This window comes from Phacochoerus africanus, chromosome 8 (assembly GCF_016906955.1).
Source record: "Phacochoerus africanus isolate WHEZ1 chromosome 8, ROS_Pafr_v1, whole genome shotgun sequence".
In the NCBI taxonomy this organism is placed as follows: domain Eukaryota; kingdom Metazoa; phylum Chordata; class Mammalia; order Artiodactyla; family Suidae; genus Phacochoerus; species Phacochoerus africanus.
This window is the reverse complement of record NC_062551.1, coordinates 81,699,827-81,714,560: the sequence shown is the minus strand read 5'-3', so window position 1 is coordinate 81,714,560 and position 14,734 is coordinate 81,699,827. Positions and strand designations below refer to the sequence as shown.

The 14,734-nt window shown below is 46.8% G+C and overlaps 1 protein-coding gene across 3 annotated transcripts in view; it reads right to left on the bottom strand.

Annotated features, from left to right (window-relative positions):
• The window catches only part of NIPAL3 (NIPA like domain containing 3), a 54,420-nt gene that overhangs the window by 24,772 nt on the left and 14,914 nt on the right, over window positions 1–14,734 (bottom strand). For all 3 annotated transcript variants that reach the window (XM_047792569.1, XM_047792570.1, XM_047792571.1), the window contains exons 3-5: window positions 9,637–9,705; window positions 7,690–7,861; window positions 3,977–4,036 (exon numbers count right to left, since the gene is read on the bottom strand). In XM_047792569.1, the coding sequence (XP_047648525.1) occupies window positions 3,977–4,036; window positions 7,690–7,861; window positions 9,637–9,705 (301 nt within the window). The remainder of the gene's footprint in view (window positions 1–3,976; window positions 4,037–7,689; window positions 7,862–9,636; window positions 9,706–14,734) is intronic.

Here is a 14,734-nt window from a genome sequence, read left to right as displayed (position 1 = left end):
TGCCTGCAGCATATGGAAGTTCCAGGCCAGGGATCAAACCCATGCCATAGCAGTAACTCAAGCTGCTGCAATGACAATGCTAGATCCTTAACCGTAGGCCATCAGGGACCTCCCCTGAATGTTGTTTAAAAAAATAATATTTTATGTTAAAAAATGTTGAATGGGGGTGCAGCATGCATACAAAAAAGTGCTTGAATTCTTACAAAGTGAACTCAGCCATGTAACCAGCACCCAGACTGAGAAAGGGAACATGAGCAGAGGCCCCAGGTCCCCTCTTGTCCCCTTCCAATCCCTAGACCCCACCCCCAGGGCAACATTTTTGACGTCTACCAGCCAGACCATGTGCCTGGGTTTGTACTTTCCATAAATGGATTCGAGTCATATGTTTTTTTGTAGCTGTGTTCAGGCAAGGTTGTGTTTGTGGGGTGGTAGTTTCTTCATTCTCACTGCTGTACAGTCGTGTGATTATGAAACCACTGATCATTTCTATTGGTGATGGGCATGTAAGCAGTCTCCTGTCTTGGGTTATAACAAATCATGTTGCTATGAATATTCTTGTGCATGTCATTTGGAAAACACGTATATACTTCTGTTGGGTACAAAACGTGGAGTGGAATTCCTGGGTAACAGGACGTGTGGAAGTTTCGTTTAGTAGTTACTGTCAAATGGTTTTCCAAAGTGGTTGGAACAATTTACACTCCTACCGGTAGAATATGAGTAAAACCGAATATTTTTCCTTCTTCATTTTGGCCATTCTGGTATTGCACTCCGTTTTGTTTTGGCTGTGCCTGTGGCCTGTAGAAGCTCCCAGACCAGGGACTGAACCCATACCACAGCAGGGACCCAAATTACTGCAGGGACAATGCCAGATCCTTAACCTGCTGTGCCACAAGAGAACTCCTGCACTCTGGTTTTAATGTGCATTTTACAAGGAACATTCTAAAGCTAGATGGGCAGGATAAGAAAAATCAAAACCCTTCAAAAGCCAACCTTCAAAGCCTATCATGTACCTTTAAAAAGATTGTTTCATCCTCTCCCTTGGCTCCCATGGGAACTGTGTAAATGCTATCAACACACTAGTCCACAAAGCCAGCAGAGACAGTTGGTGGCCCAGGAGGTGTGCTCCTGCGTGAAGGACAAAAGTCTCCTGGCTCTTTCCAGGTCTTGTCACTCCAGTTGAACCCTGTGGAGTTGGTGAAAAGCCTCCGGAGGTTATGTCCAGCCCCAAGCAAGCTGAAAAAGGTTGTGAGTTTTGAATTGCACATACTATGACCATAGGCCTCTAGATTTTTCTGCAATAGAACTATATCTTTTCATCCCACTGTCTCCAGAGAATGTATCACTGTGCTAAATGTTTTTTTTAATATTCATTCTAGGCCTCATAAGGTGCTCAAAAACAACTGAGCAATTGTTCAGTTGCTCAATGAATGAATGACGCCATGGTTACCCTTAATATGTTAAGTGCTGTACAAGTCTATTATCCTAAGTTTTCCGCAAGCAGGGACAGGTCTTACTCATCAACAGGCCTGCGTTATCCAGCACAGGTCTATCATTAGGGGAATGTTTGCTGAATTTAATGGAACTTTAAGCAGGACAGCCACATACAGATGTGCAGGTTGCTCATTGCACAAGGGCACCTAGCTGGAGGGGTAAAAAGGGCTAAAATCTAGCCCATGCTCTGCTCACCAAAGCATGCATCCACAGAAATACGGATGCCCAGAGGGATATCTTTTTGCAGCTCACATAGAGCACTGCCTGGACTTGCATGCCTCTCATTCCAGGACTACTTAGCGTGACCCTAGAAGCACTGGTCACTCTACACTGGTCTCAGAACCAGCCTAGCCCCACTCCTCCCCCAAGTGGGATTACAGCAAATCACTCTGAGTATTTTGCATCTTGGCATCATTGGTTTGCTGAGCAGTAGCTCTGCTTTTTGCAGTGTAAGATTCTTTTCTTTGTCAGCCTCCTGGCCCCATCTTGCTCTTATTCCACACCAGTGATTCAGAACAGTAGTTCCCAAACCTGGCTGTGTATCTGTGGCATCCTGGGAGCTTTTTTTTCCTGACAATCTGTATTTTAAAACTTTCAGACACACTTCAAAGTGTTATACGGCAACTTCCTATAATCCCACCACCTAGATTCTAAAGTGACATTTTATTTGACTTGCTTTATCACGTATCCATCTATTTCCTTCATCCTTCCACTCATTTATCAAGTCAGCTTATTTTGGGGATACATTTCAAAGCAAGTTGCAGACAAATATACTTCACCTTGGGGAGCTGTATGCAAATGCCCAGGCCCCAGGCCTGGTTCAAAATCTCCAGGTACAGAGCCTGGACCCATCACCGTATCACCCCTTAACTCCTTAGTGTAGCTCGTAAGGCCCTACATCATCCAGGCCTCCGTGCCTCCTTGTTCTCCTGGCTTCCTTTCTTCTTCACTCAACCCTTCGGGCTACCCTGGCCTTACTGATACCAGATGCGCCAAGCTTACTCTTGCCTCGGGCCCTTTGCACCTGCTGCTCCCTCCACGTGTAACACTCTGCCCACAGACCTTCTGTATCATTTAGGTCTGGGCCCCACCTTTTCTGAGAGTCTAACCCTGACCAGTCTAGGAAAAGTAACCCCCCCCCCATCCCCAATGCCCCACCAAAAAGCATGCTATTTTCTCTGAAGCACTCCCTAAGATCTAGAATTATTTTGTTTATTTAGTTATATAGTTCCCTTGTTTACTGTATGTTCTCCCCTCCAACACACACACACACATGTTCGACTGTAACTCCATGACAGTAGGATCCTATCTGTCCTGCTATTATATCCCCCTGCCACAACAGAGTGTGGCACTTGGTAGGTATCTTGGGGAAAACTTTTCCCCATGCTTGGGTTTCCATGTGGAGGGCCTCCAATGGACTGACACTTCTGCCTCTTGCCCCATTGGTCTGAGTTTCTTGACTGAGTAGAGCTAATCAATGGAAAGAATTTAAAGACTCAGTCTTTGTTCTTTTTCCTTCCTTCTCTGCCCCAGACTCTGTGAGGCAGTGATTCTGGGTAAGGGTTCCATTCTGTAAATCCAAATACTTCCTTGGGAGACCGGCCCAAGGTCTAGCCGGGGGGTGGGGGCACATTGGGGCAGACTGTAAGCAAGTGCACTTGGCTGCACACCTAAGCTGCGTGTTCTAATCTAGTTTTTATTAGTAATGAAGCATAACAGCTGCCCTCCTGTGTTTGACTTCCTTGTTTCCCACTGCTTTAGAACTCAGTAAGGAAAGAGGTGCATTTTATTGGGCCTCCTAGAATCCCCACGGTAGATGTTCAATCAATATTGATTGAATGGGAGTTCTCTGATGGCCTAGTGGCTTAAGGATCTGGCGTTGTCACTGCGGTGGCTCAGGATGTTGCTGTGGTGTGGGTTTGATTCCTGGCCTAGGAACTTCCACAGGTGGTGGTCTTGGACAAAAAAAAAAAAAAAAAAAAAAAAAAGAAAAAAAAAGAAAAAATTGAAAGGAATGAATGAAAGCCCATTTAAAAAAGTCTCACAGATGGTTCTGATATGTAGCCAGGTTTGGGAACCACTGATTTAAAAACCCAGCTCTCAGGAGCCTGATGAGGGTGGGACACAGAACCACATCAAGGAGCAGGAGACAGGTGATTTCTAAGTTGGTCTTATAATGAAAAAAAGCACAAGCATAGAGGTTCCCGTTGTGCCTTAGCAGTAACGAACCCAACTGTACCTACAAGGACTGAGGTTCGATCCCTGGTCTTGCTTGGTGGGTTAGGGATCTGGTGTTGCCGTGAGCTATGGTGTAGGTCACAGATCTGGCATTGCAGTGGCTGTGGTGAAGGCTGGCAGCTATAGCTCTGCTTAGACCCCTAGCCTGGGAACTTCCATATGTCATGGCTGTAGCCCTAAAAAGACAAAAAAAAAAAAAAAGCATAAAATAAAGAATAGGAGCTTAAATCCAAATCTGTGGACTTACTCAGAAAGTCTTTAGGTTTCCATTTTTCTTTGATGAATATGATTCCTATGATGGAGCTGGCTATAAAAACAGAATAGAAGAAAGGCTGCCATTAGTCAAACGGAGTTCCTTCACCGTGCCCTTTGGGTGGCTCTCTTGTGGTGGAGCGTTTGGTGCTTCCTAACCTCTCACTCGGGCTCCCGAGAGCTCAGCCCCTCATGATTCCTTCTTAGAAACAGAAGCTCCTCTTGGAGACTCCCTGAGGATTTCCTACAAGGCCAGGAGCACTGGGGGTTCGGTACTTGCTGTGTGGCAGGCAACTTAGAGAAGTTATTTCTGGCACGTTCACTCTTTGTGGTGGGTGAGGTTACGATGGCATTTGAAAAATGGGGACACTGAGGCTGAGGGAGGGAAAAGATCTCTCTCAGATCACAGAGCTGGCGAGGAAAGGCTGGGCTTGAACCCAGGACTATGGGAGGCCAGGGCTTTCACTCCTTCCACGGCAATGCCTCCCTCTGACGTTTTTCCCCTGGTTCTGTTTTCTCCCTGACTGCCACGTTCGCAGATGGACTCCAACATCCTGGTGGCTGCCCTCCAAGTCACTTCACCTGACCCTCAGTCTCCTTGTCCATGAGCCTGTGTGCTGCATCCGGCCGGCACCAGCCTGCTGAGTGCTACTATTCAGGAAACTATCGGAAGCTTAGAATCAGCTACAGTGTGGGTATTTACACTGCTGAGATCAGAAACGGAGTTCCCGCTGTGGCGCAGTGGGTTAAGAATCTGACTGCTAGTGGCTTGGGTTTGGTCATTACAGTGGTGTGGATTCCTGGCCGAGGAACTTCCATATGCCTTAGGTGCAGCCATAAAACAAACAAACAAACAAGCCCCCCAACCCCCCCACAAATCCAGTCTTCCTTTTCTTTCCCACATTTCTGTCCCTTTCCTCCTTCTCTCCCTCCCTCTGCCTCTTCTTTCTTTTCTTTTCCTTCTCTCATTTTCTCTCTCTCTGAGTCAGTTTATCAGGACATCATTGGAAAATACCTACTTCTCAGAGTTATAGGGACAATTTAAATGAAATAATATATGCAAATCATTTATCACATACATGCTCTACAGCTGAGCTATTATTATCAAAGTACCTGCAACAGTGACCAATAATAGGTACCCAACAAATGGCGGTTATTATTTTAATATTTATTGGTTTTTAATATGATTTTTCACTGGGTGACTTAAGCTTCTAAGAGCCCCTTAATTGCCAGGGGCTAATACCTGAAGTCCCATCCTTATAATTCAGCCTAATTTTAAGAATTTGGTTATTTGATCTTTATAACAATTCAGAGACTAATATTTAAAGCACTTAGTCATTCAGTCATGTATTCTTCATTGTGAATAAAGGTTCTGAGAGCCCTTTGGATAGGTCAGCCATGGGCAGAGGACAAATCTAAATACATACAGTGGCTGGGTGATAACACAGATGTAGAAAGTGGGCCAGATGGAAGACAACAGGGAGAAGTTGAGACCATGGCAGACAACTTGCCTCAACTAAAAGCAAATAAATTATATACATACATACACACACATATATATTTTATTTTACACTTTTTTTTTTATGGCCACACCTGTGGCATATGGGAGTTCCTGGGCTGGGGACTGGATCTGAGTTGCAGTTTCGACCTTCACCACAGCTGCAGCAACACTGGATCCTTAACCCATCGCGCCAGGCTAGGAGCTGAACCTCCAACTCCACAGCACTAAGCCACTGCAGCTGGATTCTTTTTTTTTTTTTTAAGTGTTTTATTTATTTATTTATTTTTTGCTTATTAGGGCCGCACCTGTGGCATATGAAGGTTCCCAGGCTAGGGGTCAAATTGGAGCTACAACTGCAAGCCTACACCACAGCCACAGCAATGCCAGATCTGAGCCGCATCTGCGACCTAACCACAGCTCCTTAATCCACTAAGCAAGGCCAGGGATCAAACCCGCATCCGTGTGGATCCTAGTTGGGTTTGTTAACCACTGAGCCATGAAGGGAGCTCCTGCAGTTGGATTCTTTTTTTTTTTTTTTTTTTGCTATTTCTTTGGGCCGCTCCCGTGGCACATGGAGATTCCCAGGCTAGGGGTCGAATCGGAGCTGCAGCCACCGGCCTACGCCAGAGCCACAGCAACGCGGGATCCGAGCCGCGTCTGCGACCTACACCACAGCTCATGGCAACGCCGGATCGTTAACCCACTGAGCAAGGGCAGGGACCGAACCCGCAACCTCATGGTTCCTAGTCGGATTCGTTAACCACTGCGCCACGACGGGAACTCCTCAAATTATGTTTTGAAATGATACTGTGTGGGAAAGCACACTGCATGCCTGAGGACCTCAGTCATCTTGTGGGCTGTCAGTTTACCAACCCTGGCCAAGAGAAGGAGAGGCTTTTAATAAATAAGATCAGGGAAAGCGAATAGGTTTCTGCTCCTTTGCCCTCTCCTGGTAACTGGTAACAATTGCCTGAAGCTCTAAGAATTTTGAGGGACCATCCAGGCTTACCAGGAAGGAATGCTATAATTGATTAGTGATGTCTGCCTTGGGTACAGGAAGGGCACATATTTGCTATGCATATGACATCCCTTAAAAAGAGGCCCTCTTAATTCCAGGAGGATTAAGACTCGAAATATGATTTTCTCCTTCAAGAGCAGGGAAGAGCTTCTAGGCCATATAAGGCTTGCCAGCAAGAGGGAAGGAAACACTCAAAGTAAGTTCACTGTTCCTGCTTCTATTTATAAAAAGCTACTGTTCATTAATCTACTAATATCTTTTACTTAAGGAAAGAAGTTTTTTCGGAGCTCCCTTCCTGGCTCAGCAGAAACAAATTTGACTAGTATCCACAAGGATGCAGGTTTGATCCCTGGCCTCTCTTAGTGGGTTGAGGATCTGGCGTTGCCTTGAGCTGTGGTGTAGGTCACAGACAAGGCTCGGATCCTGCGTGGCTGTGGCTATGATGTGGGTCGGCAGCTGTAGTTCTGATTAGACCCCTAGCCTGGGACCCTCCATATGCTGTGGGTGCGGCACTAAAAATACAAAAAAAAAAAAAATTTTTTTTCTAATTCTATTTTTTGATAACCTCATGGACTTTAAACCTTTAACTTTTAGTTGGTTCAAATGATCTGAAACACTGGTTCAGTGATTATAGAAATAGCAGAAAAAATGGCAGATGAGAAAGTTAATGACATTTTAAAAATGGTAGAGTTAATGTAAAAAGGTCAGAGAATAAGCCGAACGTGCATCTCTTTCAGGTGTGAGCTCCCTAAACTACGAAAGCTTCGTTTATCTTGATAGTGTTAGGATGAATGGGTTAAGGTTTATCTTCCTTCTGTCATAGAAATGAAAAGCAATTCTGACTAACTTTCCAAATCTTAAAGAGATTCCAGAGGCAGACAGCCTGGTTTGTACACCAGCCCTGCCCCCCATTAGCTGTGTGATTTGGGGAGAGTGACTTCATTGCTCTGTGCCTCAGTCGCCTCATCTGTAAAATAGGGATAAGAACAGGCTCTCCCTCAAAAGGCTGCCAGGAGGATTAGAAGAATCAGTATCTGGGAAGTGCTTAGAGCAGGGTCTGCTGTGGAGGAAACCCTTTGCAAGTGTTTATTATCGAAGCGAAAGCTGGTGTGTTTAAGGAGCATTTTTGACCCTGGCAGTGACACTGGTTGCAGTCTCAGGGGAGGGGTGGGATGGGAGCTGGTCTTACCGATCACGGAGACTGCGCTGAGCGGCACGATCAGTGACAGCGGAGCAAAGGCATAGGAGGCAAACACACCGAGCTCGCCCAGCAGCATCAGAAACAGGCCCAGCCACCATGTCTTGGTCTTGAAATAGGCCCGAGGGTCCTTGGAGCCTGCGAGGCGGATGTGGCAGTACTTCTAGAAAAAACAAAGTTAAAAAAAAAAGTTTGGGGAGATCCATCAGGATTTTTTTTTTTTTTTGAGTTGTTACTCAGAGAGGAATAAGGCAGTAGTGATCTAAATCTTAAATTGCTATTCTGAGACAGTAGTTCTCAAACTGGCTGGGAAGCCTTAAATTCCCTGGGAAGCTTTGAAAAAATACATGTGTCTGGGCCTCATCCACAGAGGGGAGGTGTAGGTGAAGCCCAGAAATACACATTTTTTTTTTCTTTTTTCTTCTTACACCGTACCTGCAGCATATGGAGGTTCTCAGGCTAGGAGTCAAATTGGAGCTGCAGCTACTAGCCTATACCACAGCCATAGCAACACCGGATCCGAGCTGCACATGCAACCTACGCACCAGATCTTTAACTCACTGAGTGAAGCCAGAAATTGAACTTGCATCCTCACGGACACATGGTGGGTTCTTAACTGTGAGTCACAGTGGGAACTCCAAAAATGTGCGTTTCTGAGGCATATACCAGGCAATAAGCAATCTTGGATGGGAGCCACAATCCAAGGACCCTCTCTTTAGTCTGACCTTCTAACCACAATGCCCAGGAGTGCCCATGTTCAGGCACCCGCTAGAGGCAATCCTTTCTGTAGCAATGCCCACAGCGGTGCAGACTTGCAGGTGTTGGTAGACCCTGCCCTCCCTCGGGTGGATACCTGGTCCAAGCATGGACAATATTTCTGGTTCAGGAATATGAACTTGGGACAAAGACACTGAAGCCATGACTAAGGGAAGCTAGAAAGGCATGTTGACCTAGAGGGTCAAGGCTGCCACGTGGGGATCATGTTGGGGACTGTGTAGAAGCAGATGTGAAAGCAGAGGTGCTGGTCTGTAGAGAGAAGAGGGTAAACCCGACAAGTAGCTGAGAGGCCACGCAGCCTCAGACACACCCAGAAACACACACGTGTGTGCAGGGAAGCAGAGGGACCATGTGCCTGGTCAGAGAAAGGGAGCAGCTCGGGAAGCTGGGCAGCACTGGGAGAGAAGGGCTGGCCTGCTTGCCATGGGATTTGTCTTGGCAGCGGGTGTCATGTCTAAGCCTGGGTTTCCCAGAAGCAGTCCCTGAGACAAGGGCTGGGAGCAGGCAGTCGATGTGGGAGGTGATTCCTGGAAGCACAAATCAGGGGTGGGAAAGTGAGACCAGGAAGGGAGAAGGACAGATGAAGACTGTTCATGGGCCAGTTAGTGCTTTGGGCAACTGGGGCTCAGTCCCACTGGGGAATCCCTGAGAAAGACTATGAGCTCCCCTCAGAACCATCCTACCCAAGGATGGGGCTTGGGCCATTGATCCATTGAGTCCCATCCCCCGCTGGCTGAAGGCTGCCTGGGGGCTTCAACAACCGCCACCAGCACCCAACACACACAGCTGGCTTCCCCACTGCACCTGCAGCCAGTGGAGCCAGTTCCCATGGTGCCATCAGCTGGCTCCAAACCACGGCTGCCTGGGAGCTCAACCAGGCTGAAGGGATGTAGGGCAGGGCTTCCAGAGCAGAGGCTGCAGGACGCCCCTGGAGACTTTTAAATAACAGAGAGCACTGTCTTCATAGTTGAGGATGCTGGATGGGGGGACGAAATGGGGGCAAAGAATCGAGAGAGATTCTGGAAGAACCCACACGGTATGGTCCTGGCCAAGGGATGGAGCAGGCAACATGCCACAGAGAGGAGGCAGCTGGGCCTGCACAAGATACCACAGCGATCAGCTGTACCATGGACTCAGGTAGGGCTGGTGGTTGAAACTTACCTGAAGGTTAAGTGCAATGCTGACCACAAGGTGCCCGAAAATTGCCAAGAGTGCACCGATCAAGTTTTCCTGTAAGGGAAGTTCACAGGAACAGATTGAGCTGGGCCTAAGCCAAGGGGCCCCAGGATACGTTTGAACCCAACAGTTCTTTTTTGTTTGTTTGTTTTTTTGCCATCCCAAAACAAACCCACAAAATCAACAACCATCACAAAGCCATGACCCCTCTCTGCCTCATCTCCTCCCCAGATCCTCTATTGGAATATTTATCCCTGAGCTTAATCTGGCTGCCTGGCCACTTTACAGAACACCACCCGGAACAGGACTCTACCAGAAGGCACCAGCCTTCGTGCCTGATAAGGCCTGAATCTGCTCTACCATTCCCCTCAACGTACTGACTTGCAAGGAAAAGCACCATGCTGAAACCAGAATTTACAAGAAAATCACAGACAGATATTAATTGCCACCTTATCAGTGAAGACTTCCTGTTCCCAGAGGGGTCTCAATGAGACTCTCTTAACTGGCCAAGTTGCTTAGGGCACTTTTAATTATTTAATTTATAAAAATTTAACTTATGTCACCTTAAGAATGAGGTTCAGACTCCTTGGCATGGCATTTTTTTAAAAAAAATTTATACAATGATTACCAAACATATATTCATTGTGGAATAATTAGGAAATATAAATGAAAAGAACAAGAAGATAAAAAAACCACCTCTAATTCTAAAACCCAGAAATAGTTACTGTAAACTTTTTTTTTTTTTTTTTTGCTTTTTAGGGCCACACCCGAGGATCCCAGGCTAGGGTCGAATCAGAGCTACAGCTGCCGGCCTAAACCACAGCTACAGCCACAGCAACGTGGGATCTGAGCCACAGCTGCGACCTATACCACAGCTCATGGAAATGCTGGATCCTTAACCCACTGACTGAGACCAGGGATTGAACCTGCATCCTCATGGATCTTAGTCCGGTTCGTTAATTGCTGAGCCACAAAGGGAACTCCAAAACATTTTGGTTTTTATAAATTTTTTTTCTGTCCATAAATAACATTGTCAATGGTAATGTTAATTTATTTTATAAAAATAAGATTATAATTTGTTTTATAACCTGTTCCTTTACTTAAGGCATTAGAAATATACTTCCTTGTCCAGCATATCTAATTCATATTTTTTTTGTCTTTTTTTGGAGGAGGGTGCCTCACCCGTGGCATATGGAGGTTCCCAGGCTAGGGGTTGAATTGGAGCTGCAGCTGCTGGCCTGCCCCACAGCCACAGCAACGTGGGATTCAAGCCGTGTCTGTGACCTATACCACAGCTCACCGCAATGCTGGATTCTTAACCCACTGAGCAAGGCCAGGGATGGAACCTGTATCCTCATGGATGCTAGTCAGATTCGCTTCTGCTGATTCATGATGGGAACTCCACAAATTCATAATTTTTAATAAATGTCAAATAACTCATCATTTGTATGGTCCATATTTTATATCGTTGCTCTGTTTTTGGATATGTACACTATTTCCTCTTTCTAAAACAATGCTGTGATTGAATATCCTAGTACATGCATTTTTGTGCATTTATGAGAATTACTCCCTGGGGCTAAATTCTTATAAGTAGGCTGGTGGGTCAAAGTGTACGTGGCCCAGCGTTTAAACAGCATTTAATAGTATGTTACACTCCTAACACGCCCTCCAGCATTACTCCACGAAACGCCAAAGGAATGCTTCATTTTAGACAACTATGAATCCTCTCTTCCCAGGATGGGCTTTCTGATTACCCCTTTGCTCAAGGGGTTCTTCCCATCAATCGCCTCCCCGGTGAAATCTGCCTGGTCCTTGAGGCCTGGACTAGGCCCTCGTGAATCAGCAGCGAACATCAAGACAAAGTCAGTCCTTTAATCCATCTGAAGGATAGATCATCAGGAAGCAGTAAGGGACTAAGGGACAGAGCCAGCCCTCTGTCCCTCCTCCCCTTCCCGCTCCTCCCTTCCCTCTCCCAGAGTGCTGAGTGCCCAGAAGACAGAGGGGGCCTTTCCAGAAAAGGGGCAGTCACTGTGGGACAGGGCGGGAGGAGGCCTGCTGATGGAGACTGCCCTGGCTGTCCCTGGCAAAGAGTAGTGCTGCAGCATAAAGGAAGGATGACGAGCTGGGTGCCAGGAGACCTGGGTTCTGGTCCCAGCTCTGCTGCCACGTCACTGCACAGCCATAGACAAGTCCCTTCCCCTGCTCAGGCTTGTGTGTCCTCTCTGGATGATATAAGTGCTGTTCCAGACGACGGCTAAGGGCCCCTCCGGCCCTGACCCAAGCTTATGGGCACAGCCAGATTGCCCCCAGAAACCAAGTGATGCTCAGGCCAGGCAGGAAACTGACCAATTCACTTCACACAAAATAGCTCATTAACGGGGGGTTATTGGGAGCATCTTGAGGGACCCAAAGGAGCTGGCTTCCACTTCTTCCTGAGATGGCCCTCAGCCTGAGCTGCAGTGGCTTAGTCCTTCTCCATCTCTGTTGTTTTACGTTTTTTTTTTCTTTCTTTTTTTTTTGGTTTCTTCTCTGTTAGAATTAAACAGAAACCACATCCTTCCTGTAGGGTCACAGAACCTCAGAGCTAAAAGGGTCACTGGAGATCAACCAGGCCACGGTTTCCCTAACTGGGTCGCCAGAGTCAACGTGGCTCCAAGGCAGAAGGCATCATGCATCACTTGGTTAAGTAAGTTTGGGAAACACTGTATCCTCTGTCCAATGCTTGGGGGCCCACAGGGCTGTTGGAGGCGCCCAGAGGCAGCTTCTCCTTGTCTCACTCAGGCTCTAGAACTCTTCCCTTGGAGTCACCCACTGCAGAACATCTGTGATTCTCACCGGCCTGGGGTTTTAATCCCTTTGCTTTATTTCTGGTCACAGCACCCGGCTTTTGCTGGGGAGGACTGCCCCTCCCCCATGACTCTTCATTCCACAGCCCTGTTGGGACTGTCATTCAAGGTGCTCCCTTCTCCAGCCAGACGGGTCAGAAACTCTCTTTGCTCTTGGATCCAAATCCTGGACTTGCAACACAAAGGCTGAAAAAGGCCAGTTCACTCCTGCCTGAGGCAAGGCTTAGCCCCGGCAGACCCCAGGCGCCTTCCTGGCTGCTGTCCTGAAGCTGGCTTCTCCAGCTCTTCCTTCTGTTCTGGGCCAGTCCCACTATCGTTTGCTTATGAGCTAGTTTCTGTGACTTGCAACCAAAGAGCATGAGTCAAGACTTCATGGAGGAGTTAGTTCCCGTCGTGGTGCAGTGGAAACGAATCCGACTAGGAACCATGAGGCTGCAGGTTGGATCCCTGCCCTCGCTCAGTGGGTTAAGGATCTGGCGTTGCCATGAGCTGTGGTGTAGGTCACAGACACGGCTCGGATCTGGTGTGGCTGTGGCTCTGGCGTAGGCTGGCAGTTGTAGCTCTGATTAGACCCCTAGCCTGGGAACCTCTACATGCCGTGGGTGCGGCCCTAAAAAGACAAAAGACAAAAATAAAATAAAATAAAGTAAAATGAAACTTAAAAAAACCTTCATGGAAAACAGCTAGGGAATATGTTTATTATTATCAGTCCAACTTCTAGTAAATATGGGCTCCCCCTCCTTTTTTTCTTGCTTTTTAGGGCCACGCCCACGGCATATGGAAGTTCCCAGGGTAGGAATTGAATTGGAACTGCAGCTGCTGACCTACACCACAGCCACAGCAATATGGGATCCAAGCCATGTCTGTGACCTACACCACAGCTCACTGAGATGCTGGATCCTTAACCCAATGAGTGAGGCCAGGGATTGAACTTGCATCTTCATGGATACTAGTTGGGTTTGTTACCACTGAGCCACAATGGGAACTCCCTTCCCCTTTCCTTACAGGGGTAGTTTTTACAGACAAAAAAGGTTACACGCATTTACTGTGATTTTTAAAAGAATTATTATTTATTATAAAAATAACATACTCCTGAATCCAGTTCTTTGGAAACAAAACCTTAACTGGGAACTAAGTAATTCTTATAGGTCTAATAAACTGCACTTATGAATATAAGGAATCTGAACTGCTCTTAAATACCTCAATGCTGTTCACATACATTAAAATTCTCTTACAACTTTTAATTTTATTTATTTATTTATTTATTTATTTTGCCTTTTTAGGGCTGCACCCATGGCATATGGAGGTTTCCAGGCTAGGGGTTGAATTGGAGCTGTAGCCACTGGCCTACACCACAACCACAGCAACACCAGATCCAAGCCACGTCTGCGAACTGCACCACAGCTCATGGCAACACTGGATCCTTAACCCACTGAGCAAGGTCAGATATCAAACCTGCATCCTCATGGATGGATACTAGTCAGACTCATTTCCGCTGAGCCATGATGGCAACGCCACAACTTTTAATTTTAAACGACTTTTGCTTCCAGTAAGATGGAGTAGACATTCTTTTTCCGATGCTTCCTGCTACGCACAACAAAAAACCCTGGACACTATATATAAAACAAACATAAGAAGACTGAAAGGTGAAGAGGAAAAGGCAGACAGGTTAGGGACCTGGGACCTGGGGAACCACGTGGTGGGGAGTTGCTTGGGTTTCTTTTTGCCTCCTTTATCTTAGACTTGGAGCTGAATAAACTGGAAACCTGGCAATATCTACAGGTATAACCAAAAAAGACCCCAAGAAAAGCCTGCAATCTGGTTGGAGAACTAGGCGATAAACAGCCAAGTCAGACAGAAAACTTATAGACAATAACTGATACACTACGCTGTCAGCATAAGCCCAGTAGTAGCTTAGATTTCCACCCTCTGGGGGCTGTAACAAAGCACCCAACTCTCCCACTGGAACTATCAGGGCAGGCCAAGGAGGGAGCCTGAGGCCAGAGTCCCCAGTGTCAGTACAGATGATGTGGAGACTGGACTTCTGGTCCGTCTGGCAGTCATCAAGCACCCCTTCTCCTCTCCACTGGGGTGGTATCAGAGGAGGCCTAGTGGAGAGGCAGGACTCTTCCCACTGTGCTTTCACAATTATATTGTCCTAAACTTGGGGCTCCTGTTGGTAGTAAACTGCAATGATGGCTGCCAACAATTCCTCCAATCCCTCTATGCACCTGCTA